Source organism: Colius striatus, chromosome 15, assembly GCF_028858725.1.
Source record: "Colius striatus isolate bColStr4 chromosome 15, bColStr4.1.hap1, whole genome shotgun sequence".
In the NCBI taxonomy this organism is placed as follows: Eukaryota; Metazoa; Chordata; class Aves; order Coliiformes; family Coliidae; genus Colius; species Colius striatus.
In genome coordinates, this window is record NC_084773.1 from 22,063,343 (window position 1) to 22,082,991 (window position 19,649).

General features: G+C 42.4%; 1 protein-coding gene across 2 annotated transcripts; it reads left to right on the forward strand.

Moving 5' to 3' along the window:
- The first annotated feature begins 1,812 nt into the window (after positions 1–1,812).
- LOC104555690 (interleukin-1 receptor-associated kinase-like 2) lies at positions 1,813–14,923 on the forward strand. Of its 2 annotated transcripts, XM_062008574.1 has the most exons (13): positions 1,813–2,208; positions 4,035–4,214; positions 4,927–5,097; positions 5,764–5,870; positions 7,105–7,303; positions 7,733–7,793; positions 8,230–8,344; positions 9,075–9,184; positions 9,470–9,665; positions 10,357–10,419; positions 11,450–11,650; positions 11,801–12,308; positions 12,652–14,923. In XM_062008574.1, the coding sequence occupies exons 1-13, from the start codon at positions 2,022–2,024 to the stop codon at positions 12,768–12,770; spliced, it is 2,217 nt and encodes a 738-aa protein (XP_061864558.1). In that variant the 5' UTR covers positions 1,813–2,021; the 3' UTR covers positions 12,771–14,923. The 2 variants fall into 2 exon arrangements, with proteins under 2 accessions (XP_061864558.1, XP_061864559.1); XM_062008575.1 differs by lacking the exon at positions 12,652–14,923 and having other exon boundaries at positions 7,105–7,299; positions 7,729–7,793; positions 11,801–12,322.
- The last annotated feature ends 4,726 nt before the right edge of the window (positions 14,924–19,649 follow it).

Consider the following 19,649-nt stretch of genomic DNA (forward strand, 5'->3'; position numbering starts at 1 on the left):
AAAATGTAAGGCACTGACAGATGTAAGGAAGTAACTGACATAAAAGCCTTTTCAATTAGAATGGTTAAAGCAGATGCATAAATGCTGTACTACAATTTTTTGGCCATTAAAGAGATCCTATTGATAAAATATGTTTTAAAAAAACAACACAAAAGCAAATGTAGATGGGTAAACCTCTGGAGAAGGTTCTGCTCAACATACGCATGAAAGTTCATTTTTTCCATTCTGGAGTGCTCCTTTGGGTCAGAATATGACCAGAGAAAACCTCAGCTGGCTCTAAGATATGAACATTGGAAAGTGTAGCCTCCCACTAATTAGTTGGCCAGATTAGTAATGACTGAAAGTTGTCATGTACTTGTGACAACTGCATTAAAAATGTGGGTCATTTTCAGCCAAAGCTCTAGGTAGCATTGTCTCATTGCAGAGCTCTGGCAGCAGCAGTGACTCAAGCCTAGAGGTCGGGGCCAGATGGAAAGTTCCTGCTTGCCACAGCTGCTGCATGTGGCATGGTGGGAATGCTGCTGCAGAAAGTGACCAGTCACAGCTGCGGCTGGAAGTGACCTGAGAAACAGCTGAAGCGTCCAAGGGCTCAGGGAGAGCAAGCAGCAGCAGAGCCCTGCCTCATGCCTCATCGTTTGCAAGCATGGCTGAATAACAGGGATGCATAGGATTGTTCTGGCTTGTGTTTCAAAAAGTAAATTTCAGTTCCCTTGTAATACCTTCTACTAGGTGCAATGTTTGGCGTGAGGCTGAAGCTGTATACACAGATTCTATCCCCTTGTTTTCCCATGAGGCAAATAGTCCAAAAGTTTTCACAGTTTTTTTTCCAGTACTCGAAGGAAAAAAAATCTCCTTTCCCCCTGCTTCTATCCAGTTCTTTGCCACACAAATCATCTTACTGACTTTCAGAGCTGCTCTGATCATCTTTCCATAACAGAGAATTCAGGTATGTGTCAGAGGGACAATAAGCAGGGAAAAGGGAGGGGAAAACCCTGTAAATTTGACTGTTATTGTTCAAATAGTACTGCTGCTAGAACAGCTAGGTCCCAAGGTAGTCTTTGAATTGTGGTATGTTAAGTAGTAATACACTTTGGCTATTTTTGTTTAGATTTTTCCCTTCTTTTGACATTGTAGCTACATTAATATCATATTTTTCAGCTTTTTAAACCTAATCCTGTACTAGTGAGATCTGGCCATGTGACCATTTCTGATTTGTTTTTACTTCTCACTCCCTGCATCTACTGCCATAGTACACATCACAAAGGTAAAGTCCTATCTGCTGCAACGATTGCAACATGCTGGCAACAGCCAGCCTGCAGCAGGATCCCTGCTCTGCCTTAGGGGGCAGTGCTTTTTACTGCCTTCCCTGTTGGTACGCATTTCTTTCCTAGATCCTAAGAGATCTTTGAAACTTTCTCGATCCCCAGTTGTGCAGCACCCAACTCGGTGAGGAGCACGGTTGGTGTAGCTCTTCGGGGGAGCTACATTTAAACATACACATCTATACCTATATGGGCAAACAAAGCCCTCGCACGCTGCGCTGGCGACGTGTCCAGCGCCTGGGCTGAGCCGGCTCTGCTGGGCAGCGCTCACGAATGACACACATCCCGCTTTGCCAGTAAGCGGCTGCTGCACAGTCGACAACACCAGCCGTGCCTAAAACGCAGGAAAGCATCTTTCACCTCCGTAACGTGAAACCCGCAATTTGGCAACCAGGCTGGAGGAGTAACCACAACTGGAAAGGAAAATCTGATTTGCATTAGGGGCCGGGACCTGACGTCAGGCGGAGCAGGAAGCAGAGTGCGGTCTGACCCTGCCAAGAAACCCTGGCCTGTGTCACTCGCCTCTTCCCCCAGTGCCTAGCCAGTCGGGACGGGGTGGGGACAGGCAGTCAAGGCCAGCCCCTTGAGAAGCGGAAGCTTTGGGAGAAATCACCTCAGCAGGCAGCCGAGGCAGACGCTGCCGAGCCTGAGTGCCCGGAGCGCGCAGTCCCTGCCCCGCACCATGCGCGGCCGCTGCTGATGGCCACAGTGGGGACCAAGGACTCTCTGGTGAGGGCCTGCGAAGCCATGACCTTCCAGCAGCCGTCCCTGGGACTGAAAGGGGGCTCCCTGTCGGCTCTCTACGTTCACAGCATGCCTGCCTGGGTGCTGGAGGATTTCTGCCAGAAGATGGACTGCCTGAGTGACTTCGACTGGATGCGGTTCGGTAAGCGTGGCAGGGCACCGCTCCCGAGCCGGTAGGGTGGCGATGGGGTCACACGCAGCGGCAGCGTGTTTAGGCTGTGTGGTGGAAAGGCGTGAGGTTTGGCCGAGGTACACGGCCATTCCCACGCAGGGCATCTGGCCGAGTTGTTGCCCAGCTCCTGTAGACAGGGAATTCCCGTACACAAATGTTTTCAAGATCAAGGGAAGCTTCTGATTAATAGGTGGAATTCCAGACTTCCGCATTCCCTTGGCTTCTCCAGGGCAGATGTGCTCCCTTCTCACTCTCTGCTGTTTTTCTCACTCCCCTCTCTGTTCCTATGTTATCTTCTGCTGCTTGCCTGTTTTCACAACATCTCCCACCTGGGCTTAGACGTTCTGATTTTTTCTTTCCTCCTTCCTTTCATACAGATTCATTCTCTCATACTTACTGCCCCTATTTGTCTTGGCCCTGGCCATGTCCAGTTAGCCAATGCAGAAAATGCAGTCCCGGAGGTTTTTATTCTTTTTTTCTGTATCCCAATCCAAACAATTCTAACCTGAATCTTTTCTTAGTTTCCTTTACTTCACATGGTTGGATTTAATTCAAGACTTCACTAACTCTGTTTGCTGAGTAAACTCTTACCCCGGTTAAACTTGCTGACAGGGTGGAATTCATCACTGCTATCTTCAGATGCATAAAACTGTATGTAATGTCCTCCTAAAGCCAGCTGAGATGTGAACTGGGGAATCTTTGTTTCCACGTATACACCCCCAGCCTCTAAAGCCTGTGTCCCCTTCAGGCTAGGCAAGCAGCAGGTCAGCTGCGAGGGGGTGAGTCAGACAAGCACCTTCGTGGGTATCCCCCAGCCCCTGGAGACCACAAACGAGCACAGCTGAATTCACACAAAACCCCAGGATGGAGTGATAAGGTGTCACAAACCGCAGTTTCAGCACAGCTCATCTGGTTCTGCTCCTCTGACCCTCTGCCCTAAAGAGCTGGGGGTGGTTACCACCTCCCATCCCACAGACAGCAGCAGGCTCCCCAGTAAAGGCAAAGCCTTCTGCTTCTCAGGCAGCCCTTGATGGATGAGGAGGCTGTGATATAGCCTCATCCCATACATAGGGTGTTCTTTGACAAGTGGTGGTGTTTTACCGTTCTTGTGACCTCATCCTCCTCTGGTCCACAATGATGTAAGCCCAGCACTTACACTGTGGCCAGGGCATCAGATATAGGGGGAGGTAAACAGGAGGAGGTGGAGTAGATGTTGGTGAGTCAAAAAGAGCACAGTGGGGTATCCATCAGGCTGTGCACACTCAGGAGTCACGACAAACTATGTAGGTCAGCTACACAGTATCTCCTGCTCTTAACAATGGCTGCATTTCACCAGTGGGTTTATCTGACTGTAAATCCCACCCAGATGATGCAGTTACTATGCGGCTCACCATAATACCGGCATTTAGTAATGCAGACAGGACTGCAGCCTGCCTCTGACTCCTGTTACCTATTTTGTGGGAATCACACCAGGAACTTATCTGAACTTATTTTGGTACAAGATAGTGTGGTGAAGGATGGTTATGGGGAAAATATGCTGAAAACTGCGACTGTGTTTTCTTTTTGGGTCTCTGATATAACAATACATTTTCCAGAATTGTTGAAGGAATAAAAGGAATATCTTACTTGAGAAACCGAATGTTCTTCATGTCTACAGCACTAACTTATTGTGATGGTGCCTTTTAAAAGCAAGCAAATGCAAATGCAAAGTGTGTCTCACACCTTAGCTCTCCCTGCCTGTATTCCCTTCTTTCTTCTGCTTTTAAAACAGAAATAACCATTGTCTTCCCCATTAGCCTCCTATGTGATAACTGATCAGACAGAGCTACGGAAGATCAAAAGCATGGAGAAGACCGGGATCAGCATAACAAGGGAGCTCATGTGGTGGTGGGGAGTGAGGCTGGCAACCGTGCAGCAGCTCCTGGACCTGCTGCAAGGACTGCAGCTCTACCGAGGGGCTCAAGTCATTCTGGACTGTGAGTACCTGCCCCTTCCTCTGCAGGAAGCCTGTGCTGCTTCTCAGACCACCCAGTCCCGATTCAGTAATCCTCTCTTGCTAGCTTAGGAGAGCGAAGCAATTCTTACTGCTCATTTCTCAGCAAAGCAAACAAAGCTACAGGAAAGCCAAACCAAATATGTTTTCACTTGTACATTAGTAATCTAATAATTAATTTAGTCACAGTGGCTGAGACTCTGAGTGGACAGAATTGAAAACACAATCTTGATTTCTATTTATTAACAATCTCTACATTGAGTAAGTTTCATTTAGGTATCATCAACGGAATAAGCTCAGTTCCATGACAATTAACAGAGAAATAGATGCCTTCTTCAGACTGGGAGATATTCATGATTTGAGATCCTTGGCTGCAGGATGTTCTATAGAAAATGACAAATATACTGTTATTGCTAATTCCCTTTTTTTAAGAGACTATACATATTTTGCGTAGTCATTGATGGTGCTTGTTTGAAGATACCACTTTGTATTAATTTTCAGTAGTAGTTAATGTCATGAATATGGTCTGACTTCAAATACTAATAGTGTTCCAACAATTAAACTATAAATTGATGAATGTTCATTTTAATGTTCATGTTGATTCACAGTCTCTTTTCCTGACTAGGTTTATTTCCTGATTAGAGTCAGACTCTATTTTCCCTGGTAATCTCCATCTTTCTTTTCTTCTTTTGAAGGGGCATCAGCCTCTAATATCACCAAGTCTGAAAAAGAAGAGCTGGTAGAGCCACCTAAACAGGAGAATATATCTTTGACTCCCATAGAAAATAAAAATAAAGAGAGAGAAAATGAGATAAGTCTGTTGCCATCACCAAGCTCGTCACATCTGGGAATATCACCAGCAGTTTGTAAGTAACAGGTCCCAAGTTTGCTTTAACACTGAAATGACCATGTCCATCCACTTTCACTGTTGTATAATGAATATGCTACTCTTCAAAATGGTCACATTTGAATATCTGCCTTTTTACTAGAACTGCTGTCTCCTGAGCTGTCTATTCACACAGCCTCCTGTTCCTCCTTCCTACAGCTCTCTTGGCCTTGAGAGATGCTGGCTGTATCTATCCTTGGGATCTCAAGACATTTGCAGGTCTCTGTGAACACCCTGGTCCCATCGTGGCTCTAAACTAAGAGTAGACCAGTGCATACACTTGCCTGCCCCATGACCCTCTTTCCATGCAAAATAAATCTTTGCCAGAAGGTAGCTGTGCATGAGTCAGGAGGCCCCTCTGCCTGGGAAAGGAGTGAGCGGAACCGCAGGACATACTGAGGAAACCATCTGACCAGTATCATAGACATAGGGAGCTCTACGTCCCTGAGCCAGGACTGGAGAGATCTGCCTAGTCATTTTGCAAAGAGGAACAAGAAAAGTAGTTCCCTGTTTTCATATGGTATTTCACATTTTGACAGCTTGTCACAGATTATCCATGGTTAGGAAATTCAACAAAATACCCCTGTCATAGGCTATGATATTACTAAAATAAGGCATACTTTCCATGCTGTTATTTCCATTTCAGGTGCTGTTTCTGAAGGAGACCTGTATTCGCTCCCTTCTCCACCACCTCCCCCAAGAGACCTTTTGAATTCCTTACAGTCAAATCCTCCTGTCTCATCAAGTGTGATGGTAAATCCATTCAGTACTCATGGATTGTAACAGTTAAAACAGTCTTTATGTTATTGTGGGGTTTTTTTTCCAGTTAAAGTTTATCTCTCTACTTCTATAAAATATAGATTTGGTGAAAAAGTGAAGCTTAATTACAGTTTGTGTGAACTGAGTATAACAGTAATGCTACAGTTAGATTACTTAGAGTTTACATCACTTTCTTTTGCCAGTGAAGGACCAGCAAAAGGAAAAATTAACAATACTGCGTGCTGCCTAGCTCAGCATAGATAACATACTCAGAAAGAGCAACTCGTTTGTAGGAACTTCCAGTACAGATTTTATACAGGACTTGACACTTCTGGTGTGATCACAGGACAGTGCAATACATATCATTGACTAGTCAGAATGGCATACTAATTTTAGCTTAATTTTATACTTAAAATGTGGTTTCTCTCAAAACTGGGCTAGTATCAAATTTAAGTCAAGCTGCCCAGAGCCTTGTGTATGTGACAACTGAAAATCTGTGATTCTGTGATTCCATCACCCCTCTGAGCCTCTATTCCATTGAAGTTTTTTCTCATGCTTCTAATGATTCTAGCACAGTCTCCTGTTCCTTCCTCCCTGTAGTTCCTTCCTCCCTAGAGAACCAGACAGAAGGAAAGATTGCTACAAAGAATGCAGTAGTTTCATAGTTTCTTGAAAGGGAGTTGTTTTGTTTTCTCAAGTCTGGAGCACATTAAGGTTGTGAAAGTTGCGTGATTAGGCTACAGTGGAACTGTAACAACAGTTGGCCTTAGGACTTGCTACACGGGAAGCCACAAGTTATTGTGCAACTGACACCAGATGCTTCAGAAGCGATGTGACATGCCTACGAGAACATAAATACGTTATGAGACCTTTGTGGTCCATCTGTTTCTTAATATATGCCCCAACCATAAAGATTAATATTTTTTTTGTAACTTAAAGCATCATCACTTCAAGTAGATATACGGACTTTAAAAAAAGAATCTTAAGTCTGTTTCTGGGAAAGGTGGAAATGCAAATTGTAACTGTCTTCAAGTCTCTTTTACTATGCAGAATGTTTACATCACATAGGTACTACCAAGGGAATCCCTAATGAGTGATTGCACAGCACCTTTTGCAGTTTCATTCAACAATGACAGTGATTGCTTAAATCACAAAACGTGACACCTGAAAGAATGGAAAAGTATATGAATTTTCATGAGATAAATTTGTTTCTTCTACAAATGTGTAGCCTTGCAGCTCTTCTACTCCTCAGCAGGAGACAATGACTGATCTCCCCAGCGGGAGTCTCTTGTGGACCCAGAAGGAAGTTACTAATGCCACAAATGGTTTCAGTGAGAAGAGCAGAATTTGTGAAGGTACTTTTGCGGATGTCTACAAAGGTCAGAGGAACAACGTAGAGTATGTCATCAAAAGACTGAAAGAAGCAAGTACTCCACCTTTTCTTTTTGTTTGAAGGGGATATGTTATTAATATCTCTTGAGCAATAGCAGTTGTTGTTTAATGTTGTATGGACAAGAAACCAAAATGGCAACACAAGAGGAGTGGTAACACAGAAATGATGTAAAGTAAGTAAACCCAGATTCAGGAGACATGTATGAGAGATACCTTACTCGTGTGAGTCGTATTATTAGCTCTGTCCAGGGGAGTGGCCTGCAATGTGGCAACCTCCGTTGATGATTGGATCAGACCCATCTTTAGGCTGGTTTTTGTTCTGTTTCTTAGTTAATTGTTGCCTTAGGTAGAAAGTTGTCATCAGTGATACTTGCCTATTTCCTGAAGTAGTTGGTCATATAGAAATTAAAAGACCTTGATACTTACTATTGACATTCTGCTGCATGTTTTCATTTTTCAGACAGAATGCGCAAGCCCAAATTCCACCCAAAGATTCTTTCACACAGAAGTACAGATATGCTTTCGGTAAGCAGATAGCTTTCAGATGTAGTCTGTATGTGTCCTGCTTGGGGCCTGTTGCTCCTGTGCCTAGTTCAAGACTGATGTGTGTGTACCCCATGCACCGTGTGGTTCTGGGGACAGTGGGGTTGTGTGCTGCCTTCGTAGGAGGCTTGGGGAAGCAGCAGCCTGCTGGGGCTGTGCATGGCCCCACTGAGCATAGGCAGCAGTATCTCTGGAGCTGTGTATCCCTCCTCCCTGCTGGAGCTGGCTGTGATGGAATGGCTTCTCTCTGCTGCTGGGATAGTTGGCCACGTGCAGTCCCACTGAGCACCATTCTGTGCTTCCAGTTGCAGAGCACAGATCCAAGTTGCCTTGACTTCAGGAATTTATTCCAGCTCAGGAATGTATTTTTCTGTGTCACTCATTTCATTTGCAAGTCATTGTTGGTCTGTGCCTGCAGGTGTTGTCATGTCAACATTTTGCAGCTGCTGGGTTTCTCAGTAGAAACTGGATTGCACTGTCTGATATACCCACACCTGCCTAATGGATCGCTACAAAACAAGCTTCAGTGCCAAGTAAGAAAGTCATCTGAGTCTGTTATCTGTCTGTGATTACAAGACCTGTCCTGTTACTGTAAGAAATGCAATTACATCTGTTTGAATTCTGAAAAACAGACCAAAAAAACCACCCAAACACAAGGGGTGCCCAAATACCTTAACTGCAGGTACTAGAAAGGCTGCAGCTTTTTTCAGTTCTTCTGTGGCCAGACAGATCAGGGCAAGAGCACATTTCTGTTGTGCAGGCTTCATATTTTTTAAGTAATAAGGAATTTGTAGTGTGTATATTCATATTGTAATATTTTGGGAGTATGTTATAGGAGTATCCATCTTCATTGGCATAATGTGCAAGGAAGTTTTATCAGGAGGGAACATTTTGGGATTTTCACACCTGTGTAAAGAGGATTTGCAGAGAAGGTGATAGGGCAGAGAAACATCCTGAACCAATCCATTGAAACCACCACTATGCCTCAATACCAGCCAGTGCTTGATGCTTTGGACAAGTGTGATCCTTACTGTATCCTTCTCTCACTCTGAGCTATGGCAGGCAAAATGTGCAGCATGATATTTAAAAACAGGCTCCTTCCTTGGCCTACAAATCATCTGTTTCTGCCTTAGACCAAATTTTTTACTTAGGTCTGCAGGAGTTTTGATTGGGATTAAAACCAAGTCTTTGGTTTTCAAAATGACTAATGTCTTACAGTTTTTTATTCTATAAAGTACCATTTTTTTCCTTGCTTCCCTGCAGGATGATTCTGCTCCACTGACTTGGGAGGTGCGAATTAGCATTGCTGGAGGGCTCCTCCGAGCTGTCGAGTATTTGCATAATTTTGGAATTCTTCATGGGAATATCAAAAGGTGAGGGGGTTTGGTACATTAGCACTTCCTTGGTCACCTGGTAACTCCTGAGTTTCTGGCCAAAAACTTAGGCAATTTTGAAGCTCATTTGCCTGATCTTTCTGCTGTCTCTTATTCTAAAGGGTGCCTTTTGGTGTGTGTTTACTGTGTCTTTCTATATAATGGAAGAATATTCTTTTGAAGTAATTTCTGGAGTGCTTGTTCTTCTCCCTCTCCCTTTCAGTAATTCTTTACCTCAAATTAAAGTAGTTACTTAACCAATATTGTTATTTGCCTTTACCACAGCTCAAATGTCTTGCTAGATGAAAACTTTACAGCAAAGCTTGGACATTCAGGTCTGCGACTGCATTCTGCTGATAAAAAATCAGACTATGCTGTAATGAAAACCAAAGTCCTACAAGCTTCTCTTACTTATCTGCCAGAAGATTTTGTCAGACATGGACAATTAACAAAAAAAGTTGATATATTCAGCTGTGGTGTGGTACGTTGAGTTTTTTCCATGTTTTGTTGAATTCTTTGGTGCTTCTAGACAGGAAATTGGACATAAGAGCATATGCCTCAAATAGTTCTTTGGCTGGCAATTTCATGTCATAGTCACTGAGTATGTAATGTCTTGAAATACTGGTTTTAATTATGTTCACATTCCAAATGTACTTCTGTTTGTGCCAAAGTGAGGCAAATCTTTGGACTAACAGAAACAAAGTTGTTTCTCATTGCAAAAAAATACCACTGCTGATTGTTTTTTTAAAAGAGTAGCAAAAAGAGTGCAGTTGGGTTCTCAGAAATCTTGTAGATATGTGACATGAGCTGCTGCAAGCAGCACCCGTTAATTCAGAATTTCAGCTAAAATAGCCTATGATGTCATCTGTCCCAGGAGTTTCCATTTCAATAGGAAACTGTTCAATGTGATTTCTTATCTAGACTTAGAACTACTTTCTTCTCATCCTTTGTTTCAAGAATATCTATTACATTTAATTGTAAAATTTGGACTTGGCTTTGAAGGTAAATCTAAAGCTTCATAAAGATTGCCCAGAACTAGTATCGTTCAGCCAATTGAAGTAAAACTATAATAAAAGCCCTGGCAGTTCAGTATTTCTTTGGTTACAAAACTCATTTTTAAAAACAGAATTAATTCTGAACAAGTTCTTTTCTCTTTCAAATATACTTTCTAGGTCTTAGCAGAGATACTGACAGGGGTTAAGGCACTGGATGAAGGAAGAAACCCTATTTATCTGGTAAGAAAAAGCAGGAATAATGGGTACCAACACAAATGAATGAGGTTGCTGTCATAAAATGAATTTTATATGAATACTGTTTGTTATTTGCAGTCTGGTGTACATATCCTGAAGAATGGATGTTTAGAAGCCATATTCTGCTTCCATTACCATCAATAGCTCACCTGCACCTAGACAGAAGCAGAATATTCATTCCTGTTTCACAGACCACACTTATGAGTGCTGGCCTGACTATGCTAGGAGATACCCCAGAATAAGTGGTGTTCGAATATATGCTTAAGAGATAACAAGGTTTTGTGCTGAAATGCTACCACATGTTTTTTATGTGCCATGTTATGAGACAAACTGAATGGGGAAACCTGGGTAGGCAGTAACTGCAGTTGCTCATCATCGAGTTTATCAGGCATTTGTGTACTGCACTGACGTCTGGAATGTATATCCTAGTCAATTTGCCCAAGCTGTGATTAGGGCTACAGAAACAACTTTCACAATCACCCAGAGCTGGCCAGGCTCACTGCATGCCATAACACCACCTTCATGAAAACAGACTCTACCTATATTCCTCTGTGGCTTATGCTGCTTCTGATTTACCAGCTTGTGGAAGCCTTTGAGGGGAAAGCAATTATAGTCATACTATTTCCAAGCGATTCAGCAATGTTCAAATGGGTTCAGAAAGTAAAGTATCCTAGGTTTCTGATTTCCTTAACAAATGGCTGAAAAGCCTTGTGCAAGAGTGCTTAGCTACAGTGCAGACTATTTTTTGTTCCTGTAAATGGACATAGGCCTAGAAGAGCTGGGTCTGCTTTAGTAAATTTGACATCAGACATTTGATATTAGTTCTCTCCCGTGAAAACAAACATTTCAGTCAGTTGCATGAATGGGGATTCCTAAAGCTTTTAGGTCTGTAAACCAGACATTAGGCAGCAACAATAACAAATATATGGCAAGACTCATATTCTCAGTGGTTCAGATAAAAGGAACACAAACATTTATTTCTTCCTTCGCTAATGCATCTCTTTCCTTTAAACAGAAAGATATGATTGCTGATGAAATTCAGATAGCTAAAGAAAGCTCATACTCCAAAGGGAAAAATTTTGAAAAGGTGGCTGCCAAGGAAATATGCTGTAAATATCTGGACAGGAAAGCAGGACACTTGCTGGAAGAGATTGCTGTTGATTTTGCCTCAGCCGTCTGCTTTAGTCTGAGAAAGAAGAATGCTACCGTAACAGAGGTAATACTTTAAATACATGATTGAGCATTTAGTCTGACAGCAAGGTCTGAAGCTACAACATTCATAATTACTTATTTTTGAGAATGTTGCCTTAGGATAAGCAGGGTACAGGAATTACTCTGCATTCACAGATTTTGTTGTTGAAAACAGGTTCTTGAAATTATAGGAATGTCTGAAAGTAAATTAAGGGAGCATTCCATCGGTGGAGGCAGCGCTTCTGGATTCTCCATGAACACTCCAGAAGAAACTGATGATGAGACAACGAGTCTCAGCACAGACGTGCCTTCTGGAGGGGAGAACAATGAGAACAGCACACAGGCAGCGATCCTGACAAGTGCCAACCCATGCACACCTTCCATAGGAGTCGTGTCACCTGACATTTACTGCGTACAGATGTCAAGGCTTCCTTGTGAATCAGATGAATTGAGTAGTTTTGTATGGAATACTTTAGAAAAATCTACAGATAAGCTACCTAGCAACAATTCCAAAAGTATGGCAGCCACTGATTGCAGGACTGGGCAGGAAAAACTACCAAATGGACTCCAGGAAAGAAATGCGGCATGCACCAGAAGTGATGACGTCTTGGAAGTGGCATCTGCTGCACAGAGCACCTCTCAACAAGAAAATGCAGACCTTGACTCTTCATGTTCTTCACAAGGTAAATCCAGATAAATCTGTAGGATGCTTGCAGAACATACAAACACACGTGATCTAAAGGCTGGTTTAGGAAAACTGCCCATGCTCCTGTTACAATAACTCACTCCTCCAGAACTGCTTAGGTTCTTATTCCTACATTTATACACATTTCAGTAAATCTTATTTCCTTGGTTATGGTTTTACCAATAAACCTACAAAATGTTTTCTGGCTCTCTATGAGACTTTTTTTCCCTAAGCCAGTTTTGATTGGTTTATTTATTTAATTATTAATTTTAAATTGACATTTTTTCCTTAAAAAAAGGTGGGGTTTTTTTCCTCATTACTTGGGCTTTTTTCTCTTTCAGCATCAGCCAGAGAGACATCTTGGAAAATAGAGATAAATGATCAGAAAAAGAAGCTCATGGAAAATATTCTGCTGTATGAAGAAGATAAATTAAACAGTTCTGAACTTTTTGAATCATAACTTGGATTTATTCACAGTGGCCAGCTCAGAAGAAGAAATAAGGAGTGTCTCTTTATTAGAAATACGGCAAAAGTGTAACTTTCCTGCAAGGTTAAGTAGCAGATTTGGATCAGAAACATTAGCCCTGACTGAAGCAAACAAAAGTGATCACACTGAAAAGAAACATAAAATACCTGTTCTAAAGCAGATTAAAGCCCAGTGCTGTTTGTGTAAACAGAAACATGTTCTTACTTTTCATCTGCAACGGAAAGATACGGGAAACACAAACAATTGCCAAAATAATGGAGGACCATTTTGCAGTGTTCTTCAGAAAGCAGCTAAGTATAGTGTGAGTCTTTTAAAAAACACAATCCTAGAAGTTGCAAGGCATGCACTGACCAGCAAACAGCAATACCCTCTACTGTTACCCAGCTGTGTGCCAACAGACAGAAATCTTCAGAACAATTGAAGTAGGTTTCAGTGTTCAAATTGGTCTGTCCTATCCTGTGTAAGCTTAGGCCACATACTCAAAAACACTGCCTTACCAGAGAGGGGAAGTTGTATTCAAGTTCTCAGGTGTATTCTATGTGACTTGATCTCCATTTGGATTGCGCTGAATGGAGTTCTAAGGAAATGATTGAAGCCACATAGTCTACTCTATTACATATACACAGATGAGAGCCTTTGCAATATGACCTTTAAGATTCACTGTCAGGAGTCCTAAGACAGTGTTTAAAACTTACTAAGAGTATTTTTGGAAGTTGATGGGTTTTTTTTTAAGGGTCCTTTACCTACTGTTGAAGTTTGTCATTGTATTTTAGATGGTAACTGTTGTATATTTTGGATTAGGGCCAAGACTTTAATTTAAAATATCTTTCATTTTGTTATAAGTCCTTTGAAATGTTGTTAATTTATTTTGGCAGTGGGTTAAAGAATCAGTGAAAGAGAAGCTAGTAAGTGGACCTGGTACTGGTGTCATGCTCACCATGTATTCTCAGAGAGGAACTGGTTGATTTGTCTCTTGACTTACCCAGCATTAACAGACTTGGGGTCAGCCTTAGTGATCACACTTAAAAGAACAAAAGTGGAGAATTGTATGCTGTCATATTTATTGTCAAGTGAAACCCCCTTAAGAAAGTGTTGCTTTTATTGTTATAACTATTTATTATTTGCAATAGTATTAGCATATTCAACTCCTGTGCACTCTGAGGAAACAGAGGTTTGTTACAAACAAAAACAACTACCAGAGCACATAGCTCAGCTTACGGAGAGGTGACTGCTGCCTCCCCAGCATCACTAACAGGGCCTGATGTACAGAAATGGTCCACAATGGAGTTTGGGGAATATTTTTAAGAAAATTTGAGTTTGTATGTAATTCTCTTTATTGGAATTGTGTCATGGTATGGCTTTTCTAGCTTTACATGAAAGGCTCTGAGTAAGGAGTCACGTCTTCTATATTTGTACAGTTACCTAGATCATTGTAGGTCCTATTATGAGCAAGTAACAGTATTTGAGCTAAAGTCTTGAGTACTAAAGTCATCTATACATTTATCAAATCAACCTCTACACTAAAAGCTGGTAAAATTCATTAATTGAAAGTGCCTTGGATACTGTCCATATATTAACAGTGTCAGGTTTTTTATTTCATCAGAATCAAAACAGGAAGAGATTAGTACTGACATTAGAAACATTGAGTGTATTGAGATCAGCCAATAACTGCTCAATTCTAGATGAGATTTAATTGGGATACTTTATGTTGCCGGTTTTCTTTTTTCATGAGTATATTTTGGGAGATCTGTCATAAATACTTGGAGTCTCCTCCAGGAAGGAGTGCACATGGACACATCCCAGAGCTGAACAGAAAACCTGCATTTGTTCAAGGAGGAAACAGAATGTAGACACATTTCTGGTTCACAAAAAATTTGGGTTTTAAAGGCTTTGTTTTCTTTTTGTAGTCACAAAATTCACTTGTTATTCTTTGCCTTGTTTCATGCTAGTTTTAAAGTAGTTTGAGGTAACTTACATGCTCTGATAGAGCTACATAAGCACATAATGTAACACTGCATAGTCTAACAATATCTGTTACATAACCTGGCTAGTCAATATAATGTATGTTTTAATTTCAACTTGACAAATTTATACATTACCATTCAGTAATACCTTTGTGAATAAAAAACATGAAAAAAATCCTTCTTTATAGCCTGCTTTTTCATTATTCATGGCACAGGAAGATGTGTCTCAATCCACCTCCCAAAAAATCGCTCTAAAATTCATAATTACAAGGACTACTGAGATACAACTGACATTTAGTGTTGTTTACATGCACAATCTATAGTATCCTTTCCCTGGAAGATATTGTAGCTCTTTGTAAAAAAAGGACAGCTCTGTTTTGTTTTTTTTTTTTAAATTCACAAATACTAGAATAAGGGCAGAGAAAACCTGGAGGGTGAACATCATCCTGTATGGTTAATCAATGGTAAGGATTACCAATTCATTGACATACTATTTTTTCTAGTATGTTTATAGTACTATGAATAAATACAGTCCCGGAAGCAGCATGTCTACTAGCAAAACTAAGAAGGCATTTAAAGATGTAGAGTGTGAATAAAACTGCATTACACAGTGACCGAGGTTAGTAATTGTATGTAACAAACTAGCACATTTTTCTGTAGTCACCTACTGCATTTGTAGTAGAACATGTTTGTATCTGAAAGTGAAATATCCATCCTATAAAATACACAGCTTCCATCACGTGTGAGGGTGTTGGGGCTTTTTTTGAGGTACCAGTGAAGTAGATGCATTTGCTGACATTTGAGGAGTCATATTTATTGGTGCTATTTCTTAAACAGTTGCTGATGTTTGTTACACTAAATGGTAGATTTGCCTAAATTCACAGCCTGGGCTTCGAGCATTCTGGCAAAGCGACTAGACAAGGACAGCCCAACCACAACATGACATTGATCTACACGTGTTAGTATTAAGTAGATTTTTAAGTTTATGACTTGAACCTGTAGCTGAAAAAAAGTCAAATAAGTATTTCAGGAAACGACTCTTACAGCACAACATTATCATTCTGACAAAACAGCTTCCGTATTATCTGTGCAAAGTTGTGGACTCTTTAGGAAACCTTAAGGTACTCGTAGGGTATTTCTTGCATGTTCACCTACTGGGGGTACCCAACCCAAATCCCGAGCTGGGACTGAGGCTCCTTAGAGCGGGAGGAAGGAGCTGTTGAGAGCAATAGAAAAATCGGCGTTTGCATTGGTGGGAGAGGGCATTGGACAGGCTGGGAAAGGCAAAAAGCAAGTGGAAGAGAAAATAGCACGACCAAATCACTAAATCAGTGCTAACAACTGGCACTGACGACACGCTCGTCCCTGTGCTCCAGCCTGCAGGCAACCAAAGGCGTGTTCCACGTTGTGTGCCACTGCGTGACGCCCTTGCCCAAACGCGCGTCTTTCAGCGGCAACAATCGCACAGCAATTCACAAGTGACACAAGTACTTTTTTTCCCTGTCGTTAGGCCCTGTCATTAACAGACTGTCCCGCTGAGACACCGCTCGGTGCAAAACCCCCCGGGCCGCTCCTCGAGCGCCTTCGCTGTGCTTCCCGCCGGCAGCTTCAGACGGGACAGGACTCCCCAGCCAGCCAAGCCCAGAGCCCGCAGGCGCCCCGGGTCCCGCAGCGCAGCCCACCCCACACCGCCTCCTGCCCGTCCCGCAGCCACTGACCCTTCCTGCGGCGCGGTCCGGGCGCGGCGCGAAGGAATCCCGCAGTGCCGAACCGCCGTGAGGGCGCTGAGGGAAGGCACGCGCGGGGCGGGGCGTCCTTCCCGCCTGCCCAGATCAGCCAATCAACACCAGCGGCGGCTGGGAGCCTGCCAATCGGCGCCAGGAGTGACACCCAGAATCCCGCCCTCAGAGGGCGGGGCGTCCTTCCCGCCTGCCCAGATCAGCCAATCACGGCCAGCGGCGGCTGGGGGTTCTCCAATCGGCGCCAGGTGTGACCCAGGGTCCCGCCTTCGGGGGCGGGGCTGTCTCCTGAGGGGTCGCTTCCCCGCCGTCCCCCGAGGCGCTGTGGAATGAAGTTGGGCCTGGCCGGCCTGTGCGTGCGGCGGCCGCGGAGCAGCGGGCCCGAGAGCCGGGCTGGCAGCCTGAGCAGCGCAGGGGCTCTGCCTGGGCGCGGGGCTCCCTCCCTGGCAGCGCCAGTGGTCGCTGTGCTCCGTGGTGAGCAGGTGTGGCAGGAGGCCCCGGCCCGCAGCTGCCGTGGATGATGTCCTGTGGCCGCCGCGCCTCTGGGCCCCACGGCCCCCCGACCCCACGGGCCGCTGGCAGGAGCACGCTGAGGATTTCAGGGTGAGAGCGTGAGGTGCTTTATCAAAGGAGAAGCTGTATGTGGCTGGAGGAGCTGGTGTGGGAATGGAGCTGCTACAACAGAATTAGGAAGAGCACCTGATTTAATTCCTTTTCCCAGCCTTGGGCTGGGATGGAGTGACAAAGGTTTGTCCTATAGCAATATGCTGTCTGCTGGCTATGTTTTAGTGCAGTGATCTCAAGTGAGGCATCTGTACACAAGGAAGTTTTACATGTGTAGCCAAAGTGTTTCTTGCCCTTCTTGCACAGTTGGTTTTTAAAATAATATGCAAAGTTGAGCCACGGTTGAGTTTGGCTTGCCTGACGTCTTCATGCCAACAGGTAGCAATGCTAATACTTTAAATTTTTGTCAGTGACTTAAACTTTGTTTAAACCCTATCAGTTAATGGTTACTCATGTGTCAAAGCACAAAGATTTTGTCATAGTCTTTAATTATATGTAAGTATATAATTATGTAGAGTCATCATTTGCTATGATCCAGTCCCACAAAGCTTTTATTGTCAGTGCTACCTGGTAGTCTTGAATTCTGTTACTGAAAACAAGCCTGTACTGCACGCCTAAATGCAAATTTCAGGCTTCTGCTACCATTTCCTTTTTTTGCCAGTTAGTAACTCTTAGAGGGCAATCTAGTAACTTCTTCACTTGCTCTAAAGGCTTCTGGAGTTCTTCCTGTCACGCCTATTTATAGTTACGATGTTTCTTTGTTGAAGTCTTGACTTCCTGTTCTTGTAACAGACTGCAAGAATAGACGAGAATGAACTTCACTTTCGTTATAAAGCTGATGCAAAAAACCCACTATTGCACCAGAGATGCTTTATTTTTTTGCTTTACTTTTTGTAGCTGGTTGCTTTCTATAGACCCTCTGGCTTTCTAAAAGACAGATATTTGACTTAACTCATGAGGGGTTAGGAAAACATAACATCCATTGAGTTTGTGTTTTGTGTTGTCCAAACCCAATTATGTTATTTGATCTGTAAAATTCAATAATGTTATCTTAACCTCATTTAGTATCCTGTAATGTCTGATGGTCATTTAATACTTCCTTTCAGGTAGACAACTACTGATGTATTTTATTGTAAGCATAAATATGAAAAGAGCAAAACTGTAGGGAATTAGCCTACTCTGCTTCCAGTTCCTGAACTGGCTAGCTGTAGAGTTTTATAGCACTTTCCCCTTTCTTGGGAGGGGAGGAAAGTTCTTGTCCTTTAGGTTGTTCCCTCCCCTGACTCACCTACTATCGGTTTAGTTGTTCAAAGCTGCTTAAACAAGTTGCTAACAGATAGACTTCTTCATTTATTTTCTAGCTTGAAAATAAACCTGGGTGTACTGAGGTAAATATCATGCAAAGAATGGAAAATAAGTGCAACTTGAGAAAACAACAGGCTGGAGATGTCAGGAAGAAGAAAAGGAAGAACTAGTGATGAGCAGTGATATGATATACCCAAAGACACTCTGAAAGCGTTTGGAAACTCAATGTGGGTAACAGGCAGAAAGGAGATGTCTCCACCCCGCAAAGTTCAGGCAGATAGCCCATGGTATGGAAGTCTTGTAAGCTTGGCTGCACCTCAAACAGCACCCATGTCATTGCAAAACTTGACAAAGGATGGTGTTGATGTATAGAGAAAACACAAGTGGCTGAATAAGCTCATGGCTTCCTGGCTGCTGCTCTGAGTGACTCTGAAGGACACCCTGTGCCTTGCTGAAGTGCAGTTCCTGTAGAAGCCTCTGCGTTTATGGATGAACCAAAAGAAAAGAAAGTAATACTAGTGAGTATGTCTTTGTTGAATGGATGTATTGAAATATTTTTGGGGATCTTAATATCTAGAATATTTTTGAGAAATTTAAAATGAAGAGAATTAAGTGGTTTGACTCTGTTTGACACTTCAGGAGTTTCCTAGTTTTCTAAAGCCCAGTCTAGTGATGTACTGTTACACAAAGAAAGAAAAAACAAAGGCAAAGCATTAGATCATTCTTTAGTCTGTGGAAACTACTACAGTTGAAGTAACTGGATGTTTTCCACTTCCTTAATATAGAAAGAATGAAACACTTAAAGTAATCACAAAATACTAGCTGCTTATTTTGAGGAACTCTAAATTGATTGTTATTTCTTTCATGTAATGTTTACTATATTATATATATATAGGAACTGGGCTGATTATATCTTAATTAACCACCTTATTTCATTTTCTCAGTTGAATAATCATCTCAGATTAGTGGAAGAAGACAACTTTTACTTTTCTTAAGGGTTTTTGAAAACAAAGGTGCTACTGCCTCCTCTTCAATTCAGGGAGAGTGATTATAGCTGAAGGTGAATCCCATAACGGCTGCATTTGCCTTTTCATAATGGGATTTCTTTAAAAAAAAAAAAATCTATTTCATTTGTTATCTCAAATTACTAGTAAGAATAAACCACAAAGAAATGGGCATATTCAGCTACAGGATGGAAAAAAATCTCAACTGAGGTACTTAAGTAATACTGGAGTGGCGTCTGATTCCAAAATAGCTTCTGCTTAGGGAAGGCTGGGCCA

Bases quoted from the DNA above. Each gene is read 5' to 3' on its own strand.
- LOC104555690 (XM_062008574.1), top strand. From the start codon at position 2,022: ATGGCCACAGTGGGGACCAAGGACTCTCTGGTGAGGGCCTGCGAAGCC. The intron at 7,794-8,229 runs GTAAGCAGATAG...CTGTGCCTGCAG, and splicing joins GAAGTACAGATATGCTTTCG to GTGTTGTCATGTCAACATTT. The intron at 10,420-11,449 runs GTAAGAAAAAGC...TCCTTTAAACAG, and splicing joins GAAGAAACCCTATTTATCTG to AAAGATATGATTGCTGATGA.